Source organism: Anopheles stephensi, chromosome 3, assembly GCF_013141755.1.
Source record: "Anopheles stephensi strain Indian chromosome 3, UCI_ANSTEP_V1.0, whole genome shotgun sequence".
NCBI classification, from domain to species: domain Eukaryota; kingdom Metazoa; phylum Arthropoda; class Insecta; order Diptera; family Culicidae; genus Anopheles; species Anopheles stephensi.
The window spans coordinates 81,165,900-81,191,553 of record NC_050203.1 but is presented as its reverse complement, the minus strand read 5'-3'; the positions used below and the strand labels follow the sequence as shown (position 1 = coordinate 81,191,553).

The following is a 25,654-nucleotide window of genomic DNA, read 5'->3' as shown; positions in this document are numbered from 1 at the left end:
CATCGCCGCAAAAGGTCGATGTCCTTGCCGATGTTTATTACCCCTTCCGAGGGTGTGGGTGGGTTTGTTTTTTTTTCGTGGGTGGTAGATGGTCGTTGTTCGCTCCATGCATAATTGTGTTCTTCTTCCGATTCGTTCGCACCATTAAGGCACGGGATGCACCCTCTACCAGGGTGCCGCGTGTGTTGTCAAATTGGATGCATCTTTTTAGTGCCGGAACTTGCCACGTCGCTTGACGTGCGGGGTGGATAATAATCTTACGCCCCAACCCCCCCACAATTACGATCACTTTTGTCCACTTAGATCGCGGGCTTACAATATTATTTTCTTCTGGTAAGGAAGTAAATCAAAGCACCCCTGCCTGCTGTGGTGTTCGATCTGTTCTGGCAGAGGCAGAGTCGCAGTTTCTTTCGCTTCCTTATTTTGTCCATCAGCCGCGTAAACACAGTGGTGTGGTGCATTACTGTACGGCGCGGCGTGGCTTCTGTCCACACCGCGAGATACTTTGATTGAGAACGAGGAAGCGATCTGTGTGCCTGTGATGCCTGCAGGGGGTGTAGGCTCGCTGCGGCGTCGGTCGGTTGTGTTTAGTTGCGCGCGGTTAAATTGTTTACTATTTATTTTGTGATGGATTTATTGTGATTGCAAAATGCTGCCGATGCGTGGTTTTGCCGTGTAAAGCGCTGGAAAGGTTATCGTCCATAAAGGTTAGTACGGCTGGGGAGAGCATCGGTAAGTCTTTCCTTTGGAAGGCTTATGAGCAATTATCCTGGCGATGAAAGACTGGTGTGGGAACTGTGGCATGCTTCTTGCCATATTTGTTCTTGGCTTATTGGGTTTGAGAGCTCGCTTAGCTATACTGAGCAATGCTGACGCTATAAAATGTGTGTGAATTGAGTACATATAGATCTCTCAATAAGAGTTGAAGCTCTCCAACACTATAATCTCTCAAGGTCCGACTTAGCATCTTTTAATCTCAAGGTCTATATGAAATGGTAGATGAACCTTAGCATTTGTCATTCTAGCTATTGACATTCGATCTGAAGTATTTTGTTTCAATTGTAATATTTTTATAGACCATAGTCGACTTCAAGGCAATCCATAAAATTCAATTAGAAATACCAAGGACATCAATTAAAAAGCTCTTAAATATCGATCGATGATCAAGGCTTCAGAGCGAAAATGGATTCGCGTCACAAAGCAAACACTTCGTGGCATACGTCCACCAATCCAATTAGCATACGTAAGGGCGACAGTTACTGGGTCACCCGGAGTGAGTTAGGCACAACAGTAGTCCAAATAAAAACAAAACAGGCGGCATTGAAACAAAAAAAAGCCACGGTAAAGATAACAACACTCCAAGAATGGCGTCCTCTTGACAGCTTCATCGCCCGTAGTTTGTTTTGACGTGTGGCCGAGATCGTCTGTCACTGCCCAAATGTGTGTCTCATCATGATTTAGCCAGATGTGTGAATAATAAGGAAATCGGCACGGTTCCTTACCTGTTCCGTGTGGGCGTTGGTGGGAACGATCGTAAGCTTGACGTCGATCTTAAGTCTAGCAGTTTTTTTTCCTCTTCTTGCTAAATGTAGGTAGTACGTGAGGTCTTCTATGATGAAAACTATCATAAGCATCGTTTGAATATTTGAAGTACCATCCCGATTCCGGCTCGGGTACGCCGGGTACATTTGCATATTTACAGCAGCAACACTAATTCCGCAGCCCTCCATTATGTGTGTCACTAACCGAGCATGGTTGGCGCAGCCCTCACATAACACATTCAGCAATGCATCACGCATTTATTTCGCTTGACCAGTTCGATCGAGCTTATCCTTCGCCCAGAAATACCTCAGACATAGTCTCTCGCTCTGAGCCTGTGTGTGTGTGTGTGTGCGTTTTCGAATGCAGATCTCGTCCTCCGCTTCATTCCAAAAGCCCACGGAAATGGGGAGTTATCTCGGTCTGGAGTACTGTCGCAATCTTGCACACACGGTACAACAGCAGACAGTGGACGACAACGCCCCAGCAGTGGTGTGGTCAGTTGTTAAAGCACGTTGCGGTTTTCCTTACTTCGCTTCGAAGGAACCTTGAATTCGATCTGGCAGCCAATAAATTATTTGTTTGGTGCAGAAAAAAAAGAGACCGAGGGACCTGGACCACCTCTCATCTGAGCTGAGGCTGAAGGTTCGCTGAGATGATCGACCGGATTGAAGTTTGTTTACCGAGGTCACCCTAGTGTTTGGTTGGATAAGCAAAAAGGGTTCTACGATAGCGTCCAAAATTCTATTGTACTGAACGCCGAATTGGATCGCGCTGAAAAATCACGAGTCAGCAGCTCCACCACCGAACGATCGCGTGTACCGCTGGTCATGATTTCTAGAGCGACCACCCTTTTTCCGGACCACCAGTCCTACCCCGGTTCGATGACAACGAAAATTGTGTCCAAGAAGTACGCGATCCGTGGAGTTACCTCCCGGTAAAACTGGTTTCATTCGCCATGAATCAAGCAATCGTAGAGCGGCGTGGATTGAGAAGGACTTAGACGCTGCTAGATCGACGTTCTCCCTCATGGAGGCTTCCAGCGGGGCTTAGAATGTCCGAACGAACGTGCTCCAGCGCTACCAATACCCTTGCAAATCTAATGGTCCAGCGTGGCTGTGTCTTTTAGGGAGTGGCGTTGCGGACCCAAGCGAGGTCCCAAGAACTTGGCAAAAACTATGAAGCCACACATTCGGTAGGTCCGAATCCGACGTCCACTCCACCAGTGGACCTGGAGCCTAGAACAAAACGCCTTTATCATGCCTCCCCAGCCGCCGATCGTACGCCGAGTCACAATTAAGTCACGAAGTTTCACCGCGCCAGTTATCAACGGCAAGACAGCCAAAGTTCAATGTCCAGCCGGCACAAAGTTCTCGCAAACGGACGACGACGACGGTTGGTGGTGAATGTTAATGTCCAGGCCGGTTAGATGACGGCTTAACATTCTTGCTGGCAGCAGTGTAGTGTTAACCTCTAGCCCATGCTGCAGCAGGACTTTGCCGGGTTAAATTTGCGACGCGATCGTCGTATCTTTAGCTCTGTATTAATATTTGAACTCTCAACGATGCACATTAGCAACGAATAGTTTGTTTGAAGCGGAGTTCCGACGAAAGAATTGCCGACGCACTCAGAACCAGAACAAAGATGGCGGAAGATGGTTTGGTGGGCCGTAAAAATCTTTCATCCATCGCGATTTGGAGCCAATTTTCTCTGCCGTAACATCTGCACAAACCGTCCGGCAGCCGTCCGTCCGTCGTCTTCCGTCCTTCATCGAAAGCAGAAGTGAATGCACTTTCGTATCGATCGAGGCCCATTCGGAGGTTTGCCTTCGTCTTGATAGTAGCACCCCAAGTCGTTAGCCGCCTGCGTTGGGTTCTCTTCGCATCCCAGCTCGTTGGTTTGATGCACGAGAACGATTTCTGTACGGCTTTGGAATCTTCCTTGGTCCGGCAAGAAAAAAAAACAAAACCGGATGACTCCGCGGGAACTGAGCACCTTCGGATTCGGGATCCGAGAACAGGTTTGCCAGTGGGCGCGCGTCATGTACTCGAGAGCGCGATAGAGCGAGAAAAAGAAACAAGTTCCAGTTCCACCACATCGGATCCTCCAACCTGCTGTGGTTGTCCACCATCTGGTCGATTGCGAATGTGCCTGTTTTTTTCGCAAACTGTCTCCTCTTCCTGAGCATCCTCTTCCCACCAACCAACTGGAGAAAGATCAGCAGAAAGAAAGAAACCTCTTGCCCATCGCGTTCGCCAAGGTTTGCCAAAGTGGTCAGTGGTATTTTGCGAAATCTTCTCTTTATCCATGCGGGGCCGTGTACCCGTGGCCGGTACGCTGTTCTGGTGTTTGGGGAGAAGTATATGTGTGTTTTTTTGTTGGCCATCCCGGCCCCGGGGCCATGATTAGCCGAACGGGTCGAGCTTGCATGATTTTGGAGCATTATATTTAGGCCGCCGGTTTGTGACCTGGCCTCGCCTCAAAAAACGTCCATGATCTTGAGGTTGCTGCTGATGATGATGATGACGGCGATGGTTTCCAGGGTTTCGCTACGAACCTTTTGAAGCTGTTGTCTTCTTGCTGCGACTCCTCTCGAACGGGCGAACGCGGGAAGAAGGAAGCCAACAGCCTGTGGCCACGACCTTGGAGATTAACGTTTTGCGGTTTGTGGCAGGTGCAATTTTCTTGATATAGGGCCTGGCCGTCTGTTGCTTTTTTCGAATGCATTTTCGTGGTTTGGGCTGTAATGAATGTCTCTTAGAGGGGGGGACCTTTTGTTTGGAGGACTCTTATGCTGCACGCAGTCGGTTTACCCTAAGGGGCGAGCAGAAAACAAATCGCTTTTTAACTAATAGCGCAATAATTTTTACCCTGGAGGGAATTAATTAAGGGGATTGCTGTGTTTTTTTTGCTGACTTACTGCTTTTTTATGGCAAAAAACGTCTAGAAGTCATGGGGGAAGATTTGAAAATAATATCCTAGTCAGAGATATCTTCCAACGATGCGGATAATATTTGTGATCATCAGGATTACTTTTTCTGAGCTCTGGTCACAATTCTAACTTCAAATTGAGCTAGGTTCTGATGAGAACCTCACACAAAGCAAGAATTTAATCTTCCTACTGGAGAATTCTGACGAGCACTGTCCATCCCACCCAACGCAAGCTGCTGATTGATACTTCATACCAGCACGATCAAGCTTTACGATCCAAACACCCAGCCCAGTCGACTGATCACCTCTCGTTTGATTGCTTTTAATGAGAATGAGCATTCGCTGCTCGGGAAATGGGTGTCATAAACGTTCTCGGTTCTCCCAGGACCGTTTACGTATCGATAAAGCGCACACGAACCACTGCAACATTGTTTCGATTGTGCGCACTAACGCAAAAGAAATTGAGTTTGGAGTTTAATTTCTGTTCTCAAGCCGAAGATCCTCATCGTCCTCATCAAGCGATGGTGCGTTGTGCAATGTAATGTTGCGCGTCTTTTTCTCGTTTTGCAAACTGCGAACTACAGTTTATTCATCGTAAATTTTATAGGCCATAATTTTGCGGATTATGTCTTCCGTAACATGGGATTAAGCGGAATCGAACAATCATCGATCCATCATCGGCGCTGATCATCGGCGAAACCCGTGAACGGTGCTGTCTTGCGTCTAATTCCCTTTTCTCGTGTGGCATCTCTTCTCGCAGGGATGGGAGGTTGGTACTTTATCCAACCTTTCTGTCTGGCTGTTTTTTTTTTAAGTTTTGCGTAAGACTTGTGCATCTTTTTGCTCCACAAAATATAAAACACCCCTCGCCGAGGAACGAGCAGTGCGAGACGGGATGATCAATCCTGTCGTATTTTCTGCTTATGACGCGTAGGAAATGACTTTCAGATAACCAGCCCGATTCGCGTCGATGAAGGCGTGAACAAAACAACACGCAACAGTATCGGTACGAATGGGGAGAAGAAAAAAACAATTACGACCAATGTGCGCGGCTCTCAATAAAATGCTGAACCTCGGGACGGTGCTGCGGCTGACGGCGAAACAACGCACAGTCCATTCTTTACGATCGACGACCGTTTGTGGCGGGAAGTGTCCCGATTGAATTCTCTGCAATCAACGCGATTTCCGCAATAAAACGTTCTGATAGATCTATCCGAGTGCGACACGACGACCGGCGATCGATCGGGGCCGATATCTTGGGCGTTGTTGGACATACGGTTTCAGCGCCTAGCGTGCTGAAGGCGTACAGATATTGAATCTAATGACAGACTTGTGGTTGCGGCCCCAGGACTTCGGTCTTGTACTTCGGTAATCATAAAGCGAGCGGTACTTAAGCTCAGAACTGTCATGTTCGATTTACCGACATAAGTGACATCGATAGACTTCCACGAGCTTAATGATGAGGGAGTAATCGCGTTGATAGAGCAAACACTCTTGATTCTGTTGGACGTTCAAGGACGCAAAGGATGCTTGCATCATCTCGCCCAGCTCACAAAGGGAACTGCGGAAATGCAAATGCTTCAAACACCCGTGCGACACCGTAATAAGTCGTAAAAGTCCAATTATAATTCCGCATCGCACAGCACACAGAAGAAAGGAGTTGCCACTTCAAAACGCCTTCACGTAACTGCTGCTCAGGAACTGCTGTCCGATCAGCGGTGCGTCGTACAGGTTCGAGGACGTGTTGCGGGCTTTAGATGGTGAGACGGTAAACGCCTTCGATGATGAGATTGCCTCGAGAAGAACCTTAATTATCTGGTGCCTTAAGGCGATCTTAGAAACAACTCCTAAATGGGTTTCCGGCACCACGACCACGCATTTTGTGGAGGTTTTATTTTTCGACCAAAAATTTCAACATTTGTGGTCCTAAAAAAGCACAAAATAATTACGATTAGAACCGCCACTTCGTTCTGGATGCCTTCGTAAGAGCAACGCTGTAACCCAACAAGACTGTTTTGGGATATCTTCGACGGTAGCATTCCTTTTTGGGGGAAGAATTTGTTGTTCGCATTTTTTTGGAAGTATTTTCGCTTTTCTCCATAGGCGTACGACCAGCCCAAGACCGAACCTACTTCTGTTCCCGCCGGATACGTTAATCCGCGAAGTAATTGTGACGTTGGCGTCGCGTTTTACTGTTTTACGATCGATTGCTGCTAATGAGCGAAGCTTTATGGTTTGTCCCTGCTTGTTGTTTCCCGCTTCGGGGCATTGCAGTCGTAAGCGGGCGATGTCTTCGTTTATTCCGGGGTGTTTGTTACCACGTCCGTGTTACCGAAGCCGTCGGTCAGTTTGGTTGACTTCCCGTTCCCGAGAGGCGACGGCTATTCGCGGCTCGCTCAATAGTATCCGTTGTTCGCGAACGCCTCCATTTCCCGTGGCCGAACCGAAACGCTGACTTCATCGACGCCCGAAGGATTTGACACGCGCGTTGACATTGAAAGTGTTCCAGCTCCATCGAAACCGAAAGTAAACCCGGTGGTGGGAAGGTAGGAGCGGGGTTGGGCTACGAGCCGTTCGCATTCCAGCGCCAGCAATCGGGCGCAAACGACGTGCGCGCCAGGGTACGTCATCGAGGTTTCCTATGTAAATCGCCCCATTGCGTGATCGACGTAAATTTCCCTTTCGGAGCGCGCCCGGCGATCGCTTGCTGTCTGCCGATCGATCGGCTAAAGTGATCCACTTTCCGTGCCTTTTTGTGCGCAGGCACAAACACAATGAATCAATCAGGCCCGGCCGGCGCACTTGAGAATGCGCACAATTGATGTGGTGGCGATAATTTGCATAAGCCTTGCGGCGGGTCCGATTGGCGAAGGCCCGATCGGGATCGTTGATCTGGATAGCACCCCGTGTTGCGGTGTGCTTGGGAAGATATTGGACGGGGAAAGAGTTCGAATCTCCAATTTCAAGACGTCACCCTCGGGCGACATGTGGACAAGAATTCAGAATATCCGAGGCGCCTCTGTCGCTGGGCCGGTCTCTGTCGGTATGGGATAGGGAAGCAGTCGAAAGGTTAAATTGATGGCCGTACCACACTGGTGGTCAATACAATGTGTGTCTGATCGAGTTTCTTGCGCAACCGGGAATGCGAAAACTCCGTTAGAAACTGGAACTGCTCGCGGGTGCTAGAAGTTGTAGCTTGTGCTTGTTGACGTACGAGGACATTATTGTGGATTTATGTGCACAACAGAGTTGTGCAGAGGCTCGGAGAGAGCAAGGCGAATAAGTTTAGTGACTTATGACCTCACGAAGTGCAGATCGTTATTCTTCGTAAGGAACTCCTACGTCTTTTGAAGAGCGAGAATCACTTAGGGCGTTCTATTTCTGAGGACATTGTAGAGCATAGCGAATCCTATATTTTTAATTAGTTTTAAACAGGTTTCTAAAACAGACCTTCTTTTGGAAGTTCCATCTGAGGAAGATTTCACTGAATATTTATGTCCTTGTTATAAGTCATGCTCTCATAAATAAAGGCACGTCAATTGTTTCCTGTAAGTCTGTTGCGAGGGTAAAACAAACACGCTGATACACACACCTTCAGGCCAACAAAAAAACTTTTTCCCATCAATAACTCCTTACGCACGGACCGTTAAAGTTATTGGCAAATATTTGCACCCATCGTTGATACAAGACGATGAACTTGTTGTGTCCCAAACCACTTGGCACATGTCCAGTAAACACAGAAGAAAAAAAAAACCTTACTTACTCATCTCTCCTGCTGACTAATCCACCAAAGCCACACAAACAAACATTGACTGATCACCTGCCACTTCTTTCTCTCACAGGTTCAACCTCGCAGCTGATCGCGCACAGTTCTCGCGTCCGCACGCCCCAGCGCCACAATTCCGAGAGCATCCTGTACATGTCGAACGATGACCAATCGACGCTCGGCGGTGTGTCCCAGTCGACGGGCTCGCTTCACAACCACAACCAAACGCTCACGCATCGACAGCAACAACAGCCGACACATCCCCAGCATAACCATCACTTCCACCGGCATCAGCCACATCGGCACAGTCATTTGCACGCGAACGGTGCCACCGGCAACAACCATCATACGGCGAACACCGGGAATACTACCGGGTCGGCTACTTCTGCTGCTGCTGCTGCTACTGCACAATCGCAACATCAGCAGGCTGTGGCATCGCAGCAACCATCGCCGACGGGATCGACGACGCAATCGTCGAACGGGTCCGGCCCGAACACACGCTCTAGTCGTAGCAATAATCGATTGTTTCCTATCAGCACGTACACGGAACCACCTGGAAGTGGTAGTGGTGGTGGAGGAGGTGGTGGTGGCGGCGGTGGAGGCGTTGGAAGTAACAGCAGCAGTAACACTGGCGGCAATCCTCAAACCAACGGTGGTGGTTCGATGCTCGATTTCAAGTAAATATTATATCTTCGATGCAGTTTTATTGCTGACGTTGATTCTACAAAACCTTCGCTTTCTTCCTTCCAGACAACTCAACTCACACAACTGGCAATCGGTGGCAGAGCGAATTAATGAGCTGGAAAAGCATCAGCAACAGCAGCATCACGGGATAAACGTGCACAGTAACAGTACATCGAATTTGAATGGGAGTAGTCATAGCGTTGGTGGTGGTTCTGGTGGACAAGGAAACAAGTCTCATCTTAGCCAACATAACCTGTCCGGAATATCGAATGGGTCCTCCAACCCACCGTCGATATCTCCTGGAAAGCAGCAACAGCAGCAACAGCAGCAACGCTACACCTACTTCGATCCAAGTAAAACGCATCGTGTGTCGAATCCTTCACTGAAGGCGTTTCAGAAAAACGCCGTCATTTCGTACTTCGAGCGTCAGCAGCAGCACGCCCGCGAAAGCATCCACTCGCGCCCGAACTCTCTCAACCTGTCGACAACATCCTCCTCCGGGAACAGTGGAAACGCTTCCAACGCTGGTGGATCGCCAGGAGCTTCATCGAATGGGAAATCTCAACCGGGTGGAAGTCCACCCGGTGTATCAACTCCCGTCATCAGCTCACACTCGCAGCGATCGTCCATATCGAGTGCGTACTCTTCGGCAGCTGGTAGCATGATGGAGCTGTCCAGTGCGTCCCTCTCGATGGGCAGCTACTCACCTCCGAGTAGCCTTGCCGTGCAGCAGCAGCTGGACAAGCTGGCCGTAAACAATCTGCGCAATCAACTTGCTTCGGTGCATACGATGAATTTGCTGAACAAGGTTGTACCTTCACCCAGTGTACAACTGGAGCATCAGCAGCACCAACATCAGCAACAGCAGCAGCATCATAACCACCAGCATCACCATCAACAGCAGCAGCAGCAAATGATTAGTAACGCAACACTGATTCTAGCGTCGGCACCAACAAATGGGTTACCCAGTGCTCCGGGTGATACGATGAGTGAAAGTCATGACATGATCTCGACACTGGATGGTGCGCCACCACCTCCACCACCACCAAGGAACCGTGCCTCGATGCTTCCGATGGGTAGTGCGGTGCCTTACTCACCTTCTGCCCATATGGCTACGGTTAGACGGTAAGCTGAGCTTGGTCTAGACAGAAATTGAAATTGTTTACTAATGATATCCTCTCTCGCCGCTTTTTAGGACATCATCCGCTTCAGAATACTCTTCCATTCGGGACAAGCTAATCCAGCAACGTCAACAACTCTCCAAGGACCTACTAGGACCGATGATAATGGGCCCCATTATCGCCCTCGACGATTGGGTCCCGGAGCGTCCCCCGAAAAATCCGATGCTACGGATACCGAGCCCCGAACTTCCGCCACCACCTCCAATGCTCACACCGACCGAGGACGTGCTGCTGATCAATCAAGACGAACCATTGCCTCCGCCACCACCGGAGCTGCTACGTCACATGCGTCAGCTAAGCGATTCTGGTGACTGTCGATCGAACTCCGCCAGCCGGCGGAACAGTTTCGCCGGTCAGACAAACAAGAAGAGTCTTTACCGAGCATCAACGTTTGAGAATCTTTCTCCCGCTAATGCACCCCCCGCTGGACAACAGCAGCAGAACGTAGCTGTAGTTCCACCGATGGTTCCGAAGAAGCCACAGCAATGCTCACCACCCGGTAACACGGTGGACGGATCGACGAATGTTCATCGACGTCCAGCATCGAGTATGGCAAAAACGCAAACCGTTCCTTCGATGGCGGCAGCGGTGCAAAACAATAATCCCGGTGCTGGAATGCATCACCACCATCACCATCGATTATCGCATCAGATGGTACCAAATGGTCGTCCAGCTCAAGAGCAACAGCAACATCATCGTCTATCGTTGCCACTGCAACAATCAGGACAATCAGGACAACTGATCGGGATGAATGCGTCACAGCAGCAGCATCCGCATCAGCAACCCAACTTCGTTGCCGGTAGACAATCCGATACGCGCATCTCCGTTCGCAAGCGTGCCCACAACTCGCAACAGATACCTGTTTCGGAGTATCTCATGAAAATGAATGGTGTTGTCGGTGGTCAAAACGGTACTACACCACCGCCACCACTAAAACCGCGCATGCCAGTGCAACCGCTGGCAGAGTGTAATGGACAGCAGCCAACACTGCAGCAAATGCAGCAACAGTTCCTGCAGCATCAACACCAGCAGTACCAGCAGCAGCAGCAGCAGCTCATTTCGATGGGAAGCAAAAGGTAGGTGTCCTTGAAGTAGAACGTTTAATTTCATTCCGAGTGTTGTTGGAGGTTATGTTGCACTATCTAAAGTGTAATACGTTGCTGTCTTATTAACTGGGCAGCTTCTAAGTGGAGCATTGCCGGTCCCTAGCACTTTGGGACATTGTTTATCCACTCTTTACTACAAGGTGACGAATATTAATGTGTGCACTGATATTACATGCAGATAATTAATGGAACACGCTCGCTAACAACATCATTGTGTGTTGGATAGCTGTGGGACAGGATTAAGGGGCAGCACTATGTTTGAACTCGCGCCACCTCCATTAAATGGACCTTACTGGTTGGTGTGGTTATTGGAACCGAACCGTCGTAATTATCAAGTCGCGTGAAAAATGGCGCTCCGGAGGTGAACCGTACAAAACAACGAGGGACTACAAATAAAGGACATTGTCGGTCAACTTCTAAAACCGCTTTGGAGAGAACTCTTGGCGAAGCTAACGAGCAACTCTCAGCATCTCTCGCTGGACAAACCATACCGGGACAGAGATTTGTAATTGAATCATTTACAACCGTTTCGAGGACCCAAGTTGCCAACTCTTGTTGCCATTTGCAAGACTGCGCCGCGTCGGTACCGCAATGAGCGCAACCCTTACTTTAATGGGTATAAATTTATTATAATCAAATTATGACCACCATGAACACAACCACCTACCTAACCCTGTTGGATGCAGGCAATGCAGCAGCATTTCTGCATTAGATAGACCACCGATCGGGTCTTTGATCGGTTTGAACCTATTAGTGTACCGATCGCTTGATCGGTCATGATTTGAAGTTGTGCTCTTGTGGTGTAACTCTACCAACCCCCCCCCCCCCTCCCCCTCCATGCAGAGCATCGTGGGGGAGATAATAGTTTGCTCCACCTTTACATTGACATTAATTGATCCTGATGCCGGTTGGCGCTTGGAACAGTCGAAACATGGACCTCAGTTGTTGTTTGATCCATTTAAAAAACCACAAAGAGAGACCTTTGGTGGGGCGTGAGTCTTGGAACGACGATCCACACACACACACACCAGCTATCGGCTCCGGAACCCATAAGCTTTTGACCCCATTTGAATATCGGGCCCTGATTAATTACAACACCCGTCGAGCAGCAGCAACGATAATTAGGTTGCCATAAATATCAACCGCCGTCCGGAGAGCGTACCGGACCGCGTACCTGACACAGAAGTAGTTGGGTTGGGTTAGCCGTGGTACATCTAGTGCCCCTTTTTTTTATCTTTCTCGGCACGGGATGCTGTGTCATTGTGGAACCAAAGCAAAACCCATCTTAGAGTCTTAGACGTTTTGCCTACAATTTCCTATTTCCTCCCGCAACTAGAATCCTGTAGGAAGTGGGTTGCAGAGCAGCGAGATACTGCGAAGGAGAATAAATCACCAACCTTCCCATTCGTCCCGTCCGCCCTCTTCACGTCCCCCTCCCTGTGGCACAAAAACCGTTAGCACCACACACAGAGACACAGAGTCACCCGCACCCGCTTATATGGCAAACGGTTAGATTTTTATCGTTCCACCCGGTCTCTGCCAGGTTTTGTGTCCCGGCCGGCTCGGTTGGTGCTTTCCTTTTTCGGTGTTAAGTATTTCACTCCATCAGCTCGCAAAAGGGCGAAAAGAAAAAAAAAGAATCGTTGCAATTAATGGCACTGCAACATATTTGCACTTTATCGGCGCGTTATTCGCATTCATTAGCCATGCCAGGTTCCGGCCGCGGGATTGAGTTTTGACTCGCTCCGCTTTTCACCGCTGTGCCACTTTGTATCGGTGGCGGATGGATGGTTTATTGATAAATTGTGCATAAGCAAAAGAGGTGAAGGTAGGGGCACCCGGTGTTTTTTTTTTGCTGTTCCTGCGTTTGAGTAAATGTCATTAGAATAAATCGTTTTAAATGGGATCGTTATGAGATGTAATTTATCGGAAAGCGATACGATTATGACGGCGATGGCTGTAGCTTTGAATTCTAAGCTGAAGTAAAGAGACCACTTCATTAAATCTGTTTTTAATGAAATATTATAGAGATCTTGCTTCAACGTCTAATAGAGGGTAGAAGTGACAGCTTAGAATTGGAATAAAATTTAGGAAGCTAAATGGTTGCTAAATTTAAGCTGCTATTTATTAGATATTTTACGATTTTAATAGTTCTTACTCCAACTAAGCATTCAACTAAATCAAAGAAGTCTTTCTAAATAGTCAGGGACAATGAAATCGTACTCTGTGGCTTGTTTAAAGCTTATTAAGCGCAGCTTAAGCCTCGATTGAACTTTGAAGCTGTTTAACCAGCGCAAAGAACTTCATGGACCTGAGAGACGTCGTAGTGAACGGGTTCAAATTTTAAGTGGATTTACGTGGTTTCCTAAGCTGCTTAAGCGCTGGTTTAAAGATCCAAGCACTTTGATGTTGCGTATCTACTTCTTAGTTCCATTTCCAGAGCAGTTTTCCTTGGCTTACTGAACATAGCTACTCATGATATATTGGCTAGATAAATTAAATAAGATTTTAATAAAATTTTATTGAGCTCGTGCCCTCCAAAGCTCACTTGCTGGTATTAATCTCTTACGAAAGATGTATCGCAAGTTCAGCAAAAGGGGAGGGTTCTATTACTGTCACGCAGAAAGATTTGTCGGCAGTCGGCTGTCAGGATTCATTCCAATCTTGCAAGAACAATCGGAAAACCGTGTGGCTTGTCGTGAACCGAGCGCCCGTTTTTTGATCGCTCGCGATTTCATCTCCTCTGGAGCAAGTAATCCACACCAAGCAGCACTACCACCGGCACTGCAAGAATGGGCTTTATTTCTTATTCTTTACACAATCTGGTGATTCGGTGGCGGTTTTTTTTACCTCCACTGCGGTGCAACACGTCGTGACTATGAAGAAAAACTCCGATTCGCGTGTGCTTTCGGAGCCATCAAACGACGTGCCTCTTGGATGGACCGCTCGCAACAGCTACGCCCGGGTTTTAAGAAGCGTCGGCACGTTTCGGATCGTGTTCGGTGTCAAAATGGACGGTGCGGGGTTGTTTTTTGTATGTCACAAATGATATAATAAGTCCAGATCGTGTTGGGTCCGTAGCACACAGTTGGTGAATGGTCACATTGTCAATCGGTACATCGAGAACCTTTACCAGCATTTAGCTGTTCAATTCTAGCTCGTTGATGCTTGGAGGAAAAACGGATTGACGTGACGCCACCGGGAAAGCTCACGTTGACCACTCCACTTCAGTCCAAGACAAGACAAGAGAGCGAGGACACGTTCGGTGACATTAGGCATTTCCCTGCCCGGTAAGGTCGGCTTTCAGTAATGGTTGTTCCTGATGGTGTGCACACGATTTCTTTCATCGTTCATCGCCGACAACGGGGCGGTGGACGATATTTATGGAACTGGAGCAAGCGCCCTCGACAACGACAACAACGATGTGTCGTTTGGATTTCCTTTGGGGCGGAAAAGGGCATCGGTTGGGTCTTTAAAGACATGAATCCGATGGCATTTACACTCGTAAAACTCGCGAGTACGAGTGTAACGCATGTTTGTGTGCCGAACAGGGTAGCTACAATGTTGCTTGGAAGCTAATGCAAAATAGGGATACATTGAACCGCGATTTAAGCCGGGTGATGTGATCCAAGGAGACAAATGATAGGAGTTTTGCTGAGCATTTAAGATCCACCTCAGCAATAGAAAAAGGAAACTCGAGAAAAAAAAAAGATAAACTAGTTTTTATGATCCAACCTTAAATTAATAGCTAAGAAAATGAAAAAAAAACTACAAAAACCTACAAAAATAGAATACGATAGAAAAAAAGTAAAATACTTCAGAAATTTAGGAAACAACGCCAATATATCTAGTTGATTGAGCAAACCCAAAAAAGCAGATAAAACGAAACAAGACTCAAAGCGAGAAAAAATTGAGAGAACTAAATAAGAAGAAAATAGACAAACAAATAGTCTGAACAGGAAAAAATGGAGGACCAATTTGAATTGCAACAAAGCTATCCTTAAAGTAGATTATGAATTCTTGCAAATAATTTATAACTTTTCCAATTTTTCCCACTAATATAGTTAAAGCTTCTTTTGTCTCATACCATTAGGCTTTTTAAATAATAATTCATGGTACCAGGTCTAGGCGTTTTTTATATTTTCTACTGTTCATTTTAGTTCAATTTACATTTTTGAATATTTTCTTTTGTATTATGTTTTGTTTTAATACTTTTGTTTATTTTTATAAATTTATTTTCTATTCTTCTCGCTACCAAGTCTGATGAAACCTCCTTCACGATCTTTACAGCTTTCTCTGAAAGCTTTTACAAGCTCCGAGCGAAAGCTTCACGGCTTGCAGCGAACACTTTCAAGCTCTCTGAGAAAGCTCCCTTTGAAGTGGGGGCCATGACTGGCATATCTGCAGCTTTTCCATTGCACTTTATGCTCATGCTCATTAGGCTTCTCGATGGGAGTTGTGCGATTCGCGATCGTACAGCCCACTTTAAACCGCTCGCTCCTATCACACAAAGGACTGCAGCGACTTGCTTAATAGTGGCAAATATTCACACCTTTAGCGCATAGAATTGAAGAATTTAATAAAAGGGCTGACCAAATGGATACTATGAGCAATCAAATCGAGGTCTGTACGCGAAGGGACCAACACCTTTCGCGTGAATTATTACCAATCGCCAGTGGCATTCCCAGGCTTCAAAGCAAAGCCGTAGAGCTTAGACAGCTGGCGCCTTAATAAATCGCCATCGTCGGCTCACAAACACACACGCATACACTCATTGATAGCGTAACATGAGGTTTATGAAGTGTTGCGGGTAAATTGTAAACATATTGCAACTGCAATTTATTGGAACCGATGCCACGGGTCTGCATCGAATCGGCTATCCACCAAGGGCCTATCATTCGCGCCGTAAGCTGTAAAGTGTCTTCGGGGGTTGAGCTGATCGGTGGGTGGTGGTTATGCGATGGTTTAAGGAACGGTTTCGTTTCGTTTGTTTTTTTGAGCGATCGTGGTACGCTGCTGGTTGCTCTCACTTTTTTTTCGCCGTGCTGCTCTTCAAGCAATACGTCATTGGTGGCATTTTCGGAGAATCGTAACCGATCGCGGCGCTATTAGGGAGCCTTTCAAGATAGGCTTCTGGTGGGTGTCGTTTGCGTGTTGGCGGGTGTGCCTAGATCACCGTGTGGGCAGAAGGCATTAGGGAGGCGATTATTATGGAGCACCAACACACACACACTTATACACATGCAAAATTAGCCACAACAAATTGATGATATAGAAGCGAACTTGGCGCTTGGTTTTGTGGTTTTGTGGAGGCTAATGAGCCGAAGACGGTGACGGTGGATTTGAATGGTTCGTAAGTAAGTGGAGCTTTCATGGAACGGGGAATTATGCCGCAAAGCTGGTCAGGCGTGAGGGCATTTATTTAATCAGTGCCAATTTAATTGAATGCTTTAAATAAAAATAGTAAAGAAAAGCTTGCAAATGACTAACGCAACGAGATTACTGATGTTGGTCATGCAACGTGCAAAACTAGCTCAACTTCACTCGTTGAAAATGGCGCTTGCAAAGGTGAAATGAGAAAGAATATTTCTTCTTCTCGTGTAATGAGTTTTAAATCTCTTTTCCACGTTGAGAGAAGATGGACGATCTCCATCTCAAAGATCTTGGGGAAGTTCCTCGGCGTAATGGTAATTTAACGCTGGTGGTGGCGATGGTTAAATAGAGATCATCATGCAACGAGTTCCAAGGGCGTTCCTTGAGGATGAGTTACAGGGTTTTACATATAGAGTTAGAGAAAGTTTAATCGATTTGACCTCGCGTTTAACAGTTGAGTTTCCGCAATTTTCCCACTTGATCTGCGTCTAATCTGTTGGTCTACCCTCCAATGATGATATCAAAAGTTCCAAAGTTGAGAAATCTTTAGTGAAAGTGTTAAAAAGCATCTCAAAACCCTGTAATACCTGGCTGCAGATGTGTGGACCTATTTTAAGAATATTTTTCCCTCTGTCTCTGTGGGGCCTCGTAATCACAGACAGATGGTGTCATAATAACCTCTCACACTTGATGCTTGTTACTCCCGTACGTCCCGATAATAATTTCTCCTCGTTACGTAGAACACAACCTTGACGCAGGGAAACCAACGATCGCAAAATACAGCCGAGCCGGTCCAGTGTGTCAAATTTATCGACCATGACACATTTTAGACTACCCGTGGCACGCCCCTCACAAAGCACGACACTTGCAAAAATGCAAAAATGCAACTCCCCAACAAAAAACACCTCGCAGGGGGGAGATTGAAATATTTTTGTCATAACCGCAATATCAGATCACGATTTGCTACGCTTTTGCTTCGACAGCACAGCAAAGAGAGTTCGGTAATCAACATCGGCCAAAGCTCCAAAACTGCGATTTTGAAGACCATAATTCGCACCTAGCCCTCACCGGTGATACGCTCGCGTATCATTTAGTCAGGCGTTTTCGTTTTCTTTCTTCTGAAGGGTGTTTTTTTGTGTGGTACTCTGTTCGGAAACGTGCAACAATTTCGGGTCGGTTTCAACTCTGACCGGGCAGCAGCAATCCACCCCAACCCGGGGAGATTGGACCAGAAATCGAGGCCGACATTATTTTTGCGGTGTAGCAACTCTAGCGGCTAGCTGCAATTGGGATTGGTTGAAAGAAGAAAAGGCCGCCACCCTGCTGGCATCCTGAGATGATAATACGATACTGGAATTTATTAGTGCGCTTGTGCAACGGAGGCACAATTGAGGTTTTTTTTTTGTTATAATTTGTGGTTTTGGATTTTTAATGCATCTTTGATTGGTGGTGGATGTCGATTTCAGAACTCTCCGAGTGTGGGGAGCCTGATGGCCTAGTTATGTACGTAACGTTGGGAAGATACAATGGTTTTTGAAGTCTCCCCAGGAAAAGGTTTGCAAATAAACAAAAAGGAATCACCGTGTTTTTTGAGCCACAGAAAAACTTCGCCAGCTAATAACTTCACGCTTCACGTTCCGTCCAAGAAGTACCGCCGAAAAGCGCCAGTTGGTTTCGTTGGTTGAAATTTAATTTCATCACCTGTTGCGAGACAGCGGCCCACGGGAATTGTAATGCACCACGGCATGTTGCCACCCGTTACTGGTTACTATTCCGGCACGGACCGTGGCCAGCCGGGCCGGGGAGATCGAAAGTGAGATTTTACCGCCCCAAGGAAGGGTTTTTCTTCCTTCGCTGTTTTCCGACTTTTTTGTTTTGTTTTCGGGGAGCATTAAACTCGCCACGCCAGCATATCGGGTATCGACTATCTGCCAATAACGACCTACTCCAACTTAGACGACTACGCATTACCATAACAAACGAAAACCAATGCAAAAATATCGCTCCCCAAGAGCTCGTGTACAGCCACACTCTCACTCTCTCGTGCACGTGAAAGCAGCCTGCAGGGCTCATTCCGGTAGTGGTGGACCGTACAGTAAAAGCGGAGTCCCAATCAAAGAATGAACTCCATAAATCAATAAAACACCGCACAGCTTCGCCTCCGCTAGAGCTGTTGGGGGAGCATCATAAATTGAAGAATCTATGGATCAATTTCGATCAGATATAGTCCATGGCCGGTGGTTCGTGGTAGGTAATGACTGAATACAGTCCCGACCACGCCGTTACTCCAATTTCGTCGGAGCTAACTGGAGTAACTTTCATTAAGATGTTGTGGAGCACAGGCAACCTCCCGATAGCTCGCACCTTCACACCGTCGTTAGCGAGTGACCTCCGGGGCTCCGAGCCGGCTGTAGAACGGAACCTCCAGGACCAGGAGAAAATCCGTCCAATATTGATCTTCCAAACGGCTTTTGTTTACCGAGCGCAGTCTATGATGTTGGCGAGAGACCTCTCTAGGCTGAACTTTTACACCATTTCTAAGCACCACATAAAAAGCGGGATCGTTTTGTAGGCTTACTCTTGCAAGCACTTCAAGAGTCCTCTTCTAGCCTGTCTGCTCTCTGTCTGCCTTCAACAGAGTCTGCACTGTGGCGGGCTGGATGGTGAAACACATCCAATTTAGATGAACCTTTAGCGGAGTTTGATTTGACTGGAGAGTGCAATAACGTCCGTAGCCCAGCGCACGAGTTGAAAGCCCCAAACCAAAATCCTCGGGATAGGTCAACGCTTAGACGACGCTCCAGATGGCCCGATCGAAAACCGATCGGGCACCACCGTCATCAGGCAACGTCTCGGTTCGCTCGGTGTTTCTGTTTGCGAGTGTCTGGCAGAAAATTGGCTTGTTATGCCCACCACGTTGAGATGCAAACGCGAAGATCTGACCAGCGAGGTTTGCTGGTGTCCCAAACTGAGGGAGATCGCACCTGGATTGGGCAGACCCACGTCCGTGTCTCCACTCTTGGTGAAGTGGATCAGTATAGCACACACACACGTACGAGAAGGGAAGAACACGATCGAAGCTGTCGCATTTGTTTTGCATCGCAGACGATCGTCTTGAAGGGTGCTCTAGAAAATCTCGGCCGTCTAGTCGAAAGTGAAACTTTCCAAATCGGGATAATCTTCGGACGTAGCTTTCGATCGAGTTCGTGTTTCACTTTCCGCCCGTCAAGCACCGACATCAGCGGATGGTCAGCATCGCGTCGGGCAGAAGTGCACGGTTGCAAGGTCCAAGCTAGTAACGATTCCCATGTCGGTGGGAATTACCGCAATTTAGCATGGTGTGTAAGAAATCAACCTTTTATGGCACTGTTCTTCAGCAGTGTGCCACACCATGGAAGGCACTTCCTCAATGCCGATGATGATGCACCCGGGGCGAGTGGTTTATGAGCTTTTGGATGGCTCATGTAAATTTAACTAACTCTACTACTCCATTCTGACGACTTCATTTTAGTCTCCGTTTTGAAGGTGATCCACCTAGGACACATGGATCGTACTGAACTGAAACGCACTATAAAATGCACCCTGAGTAAAAGGATTAGCTCACTCGCCCGGTGATAACTTTACGCAATATCCACACCTAGAGTAGCCTCGGCTCGCTCAGTGACAATATGGGCCACTGGTAGCACGATTGCCCTGTGAACCGGGTGAACCTGCATGCCACCAATGCGTCAAATAATGGCTCTAAGCTAATCAAACTAATCCACATCCATTCATTCGTTCACCTGCAGGCCCCGGTTCGTTTTCTCGTACGTATAAAATGTGTCCAATCCCTCCCTGAGGGTACACACACCGGTGAGCTGATCCCGCCGAGTGCAAGCCCTTTTCGCTCTCACAATAGCATCAACGGCCCCCGCTAATTCGGTGTTGCCTTAAAAAAAACGCGTCCAAACGTTCGGGTGCGATTTCGCCACCAGTGCGTCCATCAATCATGGGCGCGATTACCTTTGCCGGGGGACAATGTGTATTCCTCGCGTGTGTAGGACATTGGAAATTGCAAGATGTTGGGGGTGGGCTGACCGCGCGAGGCTTGCCTTTTATTTTTGGGTCACTCATGCGACAACGATTTGTGCTGCGCTGGCTCTCGCGGACTCTCTAGTCTGGCAAAGACGGTTTGTAGCGCGAGTGACAGATCGATTCCAGGTGCAGTCGGTGGTTGGCTATTGCTAGACAAACTGTGCGCCCACTCGGAAACTGTAGCCCCTGTGCCACCGTGAAGACGTCCGTCTGTCCAATGCAAGCACGGGTGGTGGCCTTTTATGCCCGAAATAAAAACCGCGACGAAGTCCCGTGTTTCGGTGTCTTTAATACCGATCAACCTAGGCTAACGGCTGCAGCTCCGAAAGGTTGCAGCAAACAAACGTGATCTTCCGAACACTGGCGACCCAGGTGCGGAAGGTGGGATGCCTAGTGTGGTGTGCAATCGCAAAAAGGGTTGTACCCTAGTTTTCGGTTTGGGCAGTAGCGCTCGTTCTTGTTGATGCTTGTTGGGTACGTACCACCGCCAGGCTTTTGCCAGCCATCCAGAAGGCAAAAACTGAAACCGACAGGATGACCTACTGCAATGGCGAATGTGCGAAACGGGGCTGAAACTGCGCGCACATGGTGGTCGATTAATCGCACACAGTCTGTCGACATGACGGGTTTAAGGCTGTCGCACCTTAAGATAAAAAACGGGGTGAAAAAATTGGTAGCGAATCGTTCATGGAGATATGGTGGTTGCAAAAATAATGGGCCGGCTTCTTGAGGGAAAGGGAAATGAATAATAATTAAATCAGCTTTTTAAGGTTTAAACTACAACTTGGGAGTTGAAGTAAAGTTGTGGGAATTAGAATAATTATATAATCTTGCCTGCATTTGAACTACAGGATTTAATATTACAATTTTCGAGCATGCATTTAAATTTCACGAATTAAACAGTAGACAATTAAGGATTAAGATTAGGACTACTCGACTGTTATACACTTACACGAACTACTCGAATTACATGTAAATCATTATGGACAAACGAATACACAGTTGCAAACCGACCAGCGATACGAGTGCACACAGTCTCACTTCAATCCTCAAAATATATCACAACCACCCCCTTTCGTGAACATTTTCACATTTGTTGGTCCTTCGAACCGGATCGTGATATACGGAGAGGAAGTTTCATTCTGCAACCAAGAGTGGAACTCGGTATACGGAAATTGTGCAAGTCATTACGTGACAAATTCGCCATCGCATTCGGCCCCGCGTCAAGGGCAACGGTCGGTTACACTCCACCATTTCGAATTTCGCGCCAACGAGTTGTTCGTTACCGTCGTGTGATATTTCGTGTGATATTTTCGAGAAGCAATGGATAAGAAAATCAAGGCAGTGCAGTTGAAGAAAAGGATTGCTGTGGAAAGCATTAAATCCATGGAGCGGTTCCAGACGGATTTCCAACCCAACGACGCCCAACAGATTCCGGAGGTGTTAGAGAATTTGGAATCGCATCAGGCAGGGTTCTTCGCCGCTATTTCTAAACTGGAGGAACTCGACGAAAGTGATGCAACAATCGAAGCGTGCATTATGGAGAGAATCCACTTCGAGGAACGTTGCAGGAAGCTGAAATCATTTTTACGTGCAAATCAACCCAAGGAAGAAGGAGCGGTCAACGATACGACAGGTTTGGCTTCGTCGACACTCGCTTTTGGTCGACCGCACGCACCAAACCTACGCTTACCCAAAATCGAGCTTCCAACGTTCGATGGAGATCATACGAAATGGCTGTCGTTCCGCGATCGCTTCCTTGCTATGATCGACGCTTCGCCTGAGCTTCCGTCCATCGCAAAACTGCAGTACTTACTTTCATCGCTAAAAGGAGAGGCTGCACTACCCTTCGAGCACACACCTCTAACGGAAGACAATTACGCAATCACATGGGCTGCTCTGCTTAAACGGTACGACAACTCGCGTCTACTAATCCGTGAGTATTATCGGAAAATGCACTATCTCCCCGGAGTGCATTCGGTGTGCGTGGATAAGCTTTCCCACTTGGTGGATGAATTCACGCGCTTCGTGAACGGATTAGTGAAGTTAAAGGAACCGGTAGATTCGTGGGATACACCGCTGTCGAATATGCTGCTTATGAAGTTAGATCGGGAAACGCTGTTGGCTTGGGAAAAGCATTCGGTACACTTCACGCGGGACAAATACAAGGATGTGATCGAGTTTGTTCAAGATCGGATCCAAATCTTGAAATCGACCAACACTTTCGTGATGGATCAAAGCGCTGGTGGTACCAAGGTGGCCGGCAACAGTCGGCAGCCAGTGCAACGACGGTTCATCGCGTATGCAGCTACTTCTCGCCCGGCTCCTGTTCCTTCGTCTGCCCTCATCCAACCGCCAAAGTGTCCACTGGAGTGTTCCGAAGGTCACACTTTGCGCAACTGCCCAGTGTTCACAGGTAAAGAAGTTCAGCAACGACGAGACATTGTTGCAACGAATCGACTGTGCTGGAATTGTTTGAGCAGCAATCATCAGGTGAGGGAGTGTAAATCGGAATTTTCGTGTCGCATATGTCGGGAGCGTCATCACAGCTTATTGCATCACACTCCACGCTACACTCCTCCCACAACGGTTACAATGTCTGCTCAAACGGATGACGACAATGTGTTCCTTGCAACGGCAAACATCCAAATCAAGGATGACTACGGCAACATCCACGAAGCAAGGGCTTTATTGGATTCGGGTTCCACATCGAATTTCATCGCGGAAGACCTAGCTCGAAGGCTGTTGACCAGTCGCAAAAGGGTCAACGTCGCTGTTTCGGGCATCGGCAATTCGGTACAGCTGGTCAAGGGTTCGATCGTCGCCACCGTTCACTCCAAGACACAACCCTTCTCAACGGAAATGGCGTTCCTGGTTCTGGACACGCCATGTACAAACATTCCTACTTCACCAACGGACATCTCTTCATGGGAAATGCCGGATGTGGCATTGGCGGACAGCACCTTTAATCATCCGGGGCAAGTCGATATCGTCATCGGAGGCGATACGTTCTGGGAGCTGCACACCGGTCGCAAGCGCTCTATTGGCAGAGGCAAGCCGTGGCTGATTGAAACCCGTTTCGGTTGGGTTGTCAGCGGCATCTCTCATCATATATCAGCCGGTCCGCGGCTGTGTCATCTTTCTGCACACGATGCCACATTGGAGGAGATCCTGCATCGATTCTGGGAGAGCGAAACCATAGCCGAGGATCCTGTGCTATCGGTCGAGGAGAATGCTTGCGAAAAGCATTTCGCTGCAACAACTGTTCGCACTACAAGTGGAAGGTATGTCGTTCGTTTGCCTTTTAACCCCAATCCTAATGTCGTTTTAGGAGAGTCGAAACAAATAGCTGATCGTAGATTGCGTAGTATGGAACGGCGGTTGAACAGTAATCCTACAATGAAAAAGGAGTATGCCAAATTCATGAGAGAATACGAACAGTTGGGGCATATGAAACGACTTACCAGTCCTGCAGATGATTCGATAGATCACTATTACCTTCCACACCATGCCGTTGTTAAAGAGTCGAGCACAACCACGAAGGTTCGCGTCGTGTTCGATGCATCGTGCAAAACGTCGAGTGGTTACTCGTTGAACGACAAACTCATGGTGGGACCAGTCGTTCAAGAAGATCTCCTATCGATCATCCTTCGGTTCCGTTCTCGTGCCATCGCATTGTCTGCCGACGTAGAGAAGATGTATCGGCAAATTTTACACAGTCCCGATGATTGTAGATATCTGCGCATCCGGTACAGAGAAGATCCTGCTGAACCCATCTCAACCTTTGAACTACAGACGGTTACGTACGGCACAGCATCAGCTCCTTTTCTAGCTACAAGGACCTTGAAACAAGCTGCTATTGACAACAAGGAAGAGTACCCGCTGGCAGTGAACGCTGTCCTAAACGACTTCTACGTTGATGATTTGTTAACGGGTACCGATGATATCTATGAAGCGATTGAAATGCAGAAGCAGATATCAGGCATGTTAAATTCAGCTGGTTTCACACTGAAGAAATGGGCTTCAAACCGCACCGAAGCATTGCAAACCGTGCCGTCTGAAGATGTAGCAGTTCAACTAACGCATGAATGGAAGGATTCGAAGCAGGTTTCCACGTTAGGTATCATGTGGGAACCAGCTGCTGACACTCTACGTTTTCGGATCGATATACCACCTACACCATCCCGCATGACAAAAAGGCTAGTTTTGTCATACATAGCTAAAATATTCGATCCCCTCGGGTTGCTGGGTCCAACGATCATCATCGCCAAAATGTTCATGCAGCAACTGTGGGCTCTAAAGCAGAACGGAAGATCGTGGGATTGGGACAGCGAGCTACCATCGCACCTACAGCAAGAATGGTTGAACTTCCACTCAACCTTATCCTCACTGCGCAACCTGAGAATACCACGGTACATAGCTCAACGCACGGCCACAAGTCTGCAAATACACATCTTTGCTGACGCATCACAACTAGCATACGGCGCTTGTTGTTACATCCGCGCTGAAGGCTTGGAAGGAGTCACCGTACAGCTGCTAACAGCCAAGTCGAAAGTCGTCGCATTATCTAACTCACACTCTATAGCTAGGTTGGAATTATGTGCAGCGCGATTGGCCACACTCCTACACGAGAAGGTGATTAATTCACTGAAGGTTTCTGCTACTACAATCTGTTGGACCGACTCAATGACTGTACTTCACTGGTTGAACTCCGTACCAAATCGCTGGAAGCCGTTCGTAGCCAACAGGGTGGCTAAAATCCAGCAAACTTCCGGCATACAGTGCTGGAAGCATGTTCCAGGCACCGACAATCCAGCAGACGACATCTCGCGTGGCTTAACACCAGAGAAACTATTGGCATGTGAACGCTGGTGGCACGGGCCACATTGGTTAGCACGCAACGCTGAAGATTGGCCACAAAACACTTCACCACCAAACGAGGCTGAGAGCGCAGAGGAGGAGAGGTTAACTTCACCACGGGTTGCAACAACATCTACAAT

At 47.7% G+C, this 25,654-nt stretch overlaps 1 protein-coding gene across 6 annotated transcripts in view; it reads left to right on the top strand.

Moving 5' to 3' along the window:
* LOC118513202 (protein Shroom) overlaps positions 1-25,654 on the top strand; it is a 182,184-nt gene that overhangs the window by 84,343 nt on the left and 72,187 nt on the right. For all 6 annotated transcript variants that reach the window (XM_036058696.1, XM_036058697.1, XM_036058695.1 and 3 more), the window contains 3 exons: positions 8,313-8,913; positions 8,987-10,045; positions 10,116-11,177. In XM_036058696.1, the coding sequence (XP_035914589.1) occupies positions 8,313-8,913; positions 8,987-10,045; positions 10,116-11,177 (2,722 nt within the window). The remainder of the gene's footprint in view (positions 1-8,312; positions 8,914-8,986; positions 10,046-10,115; positions 11,178-25,654) is intronic.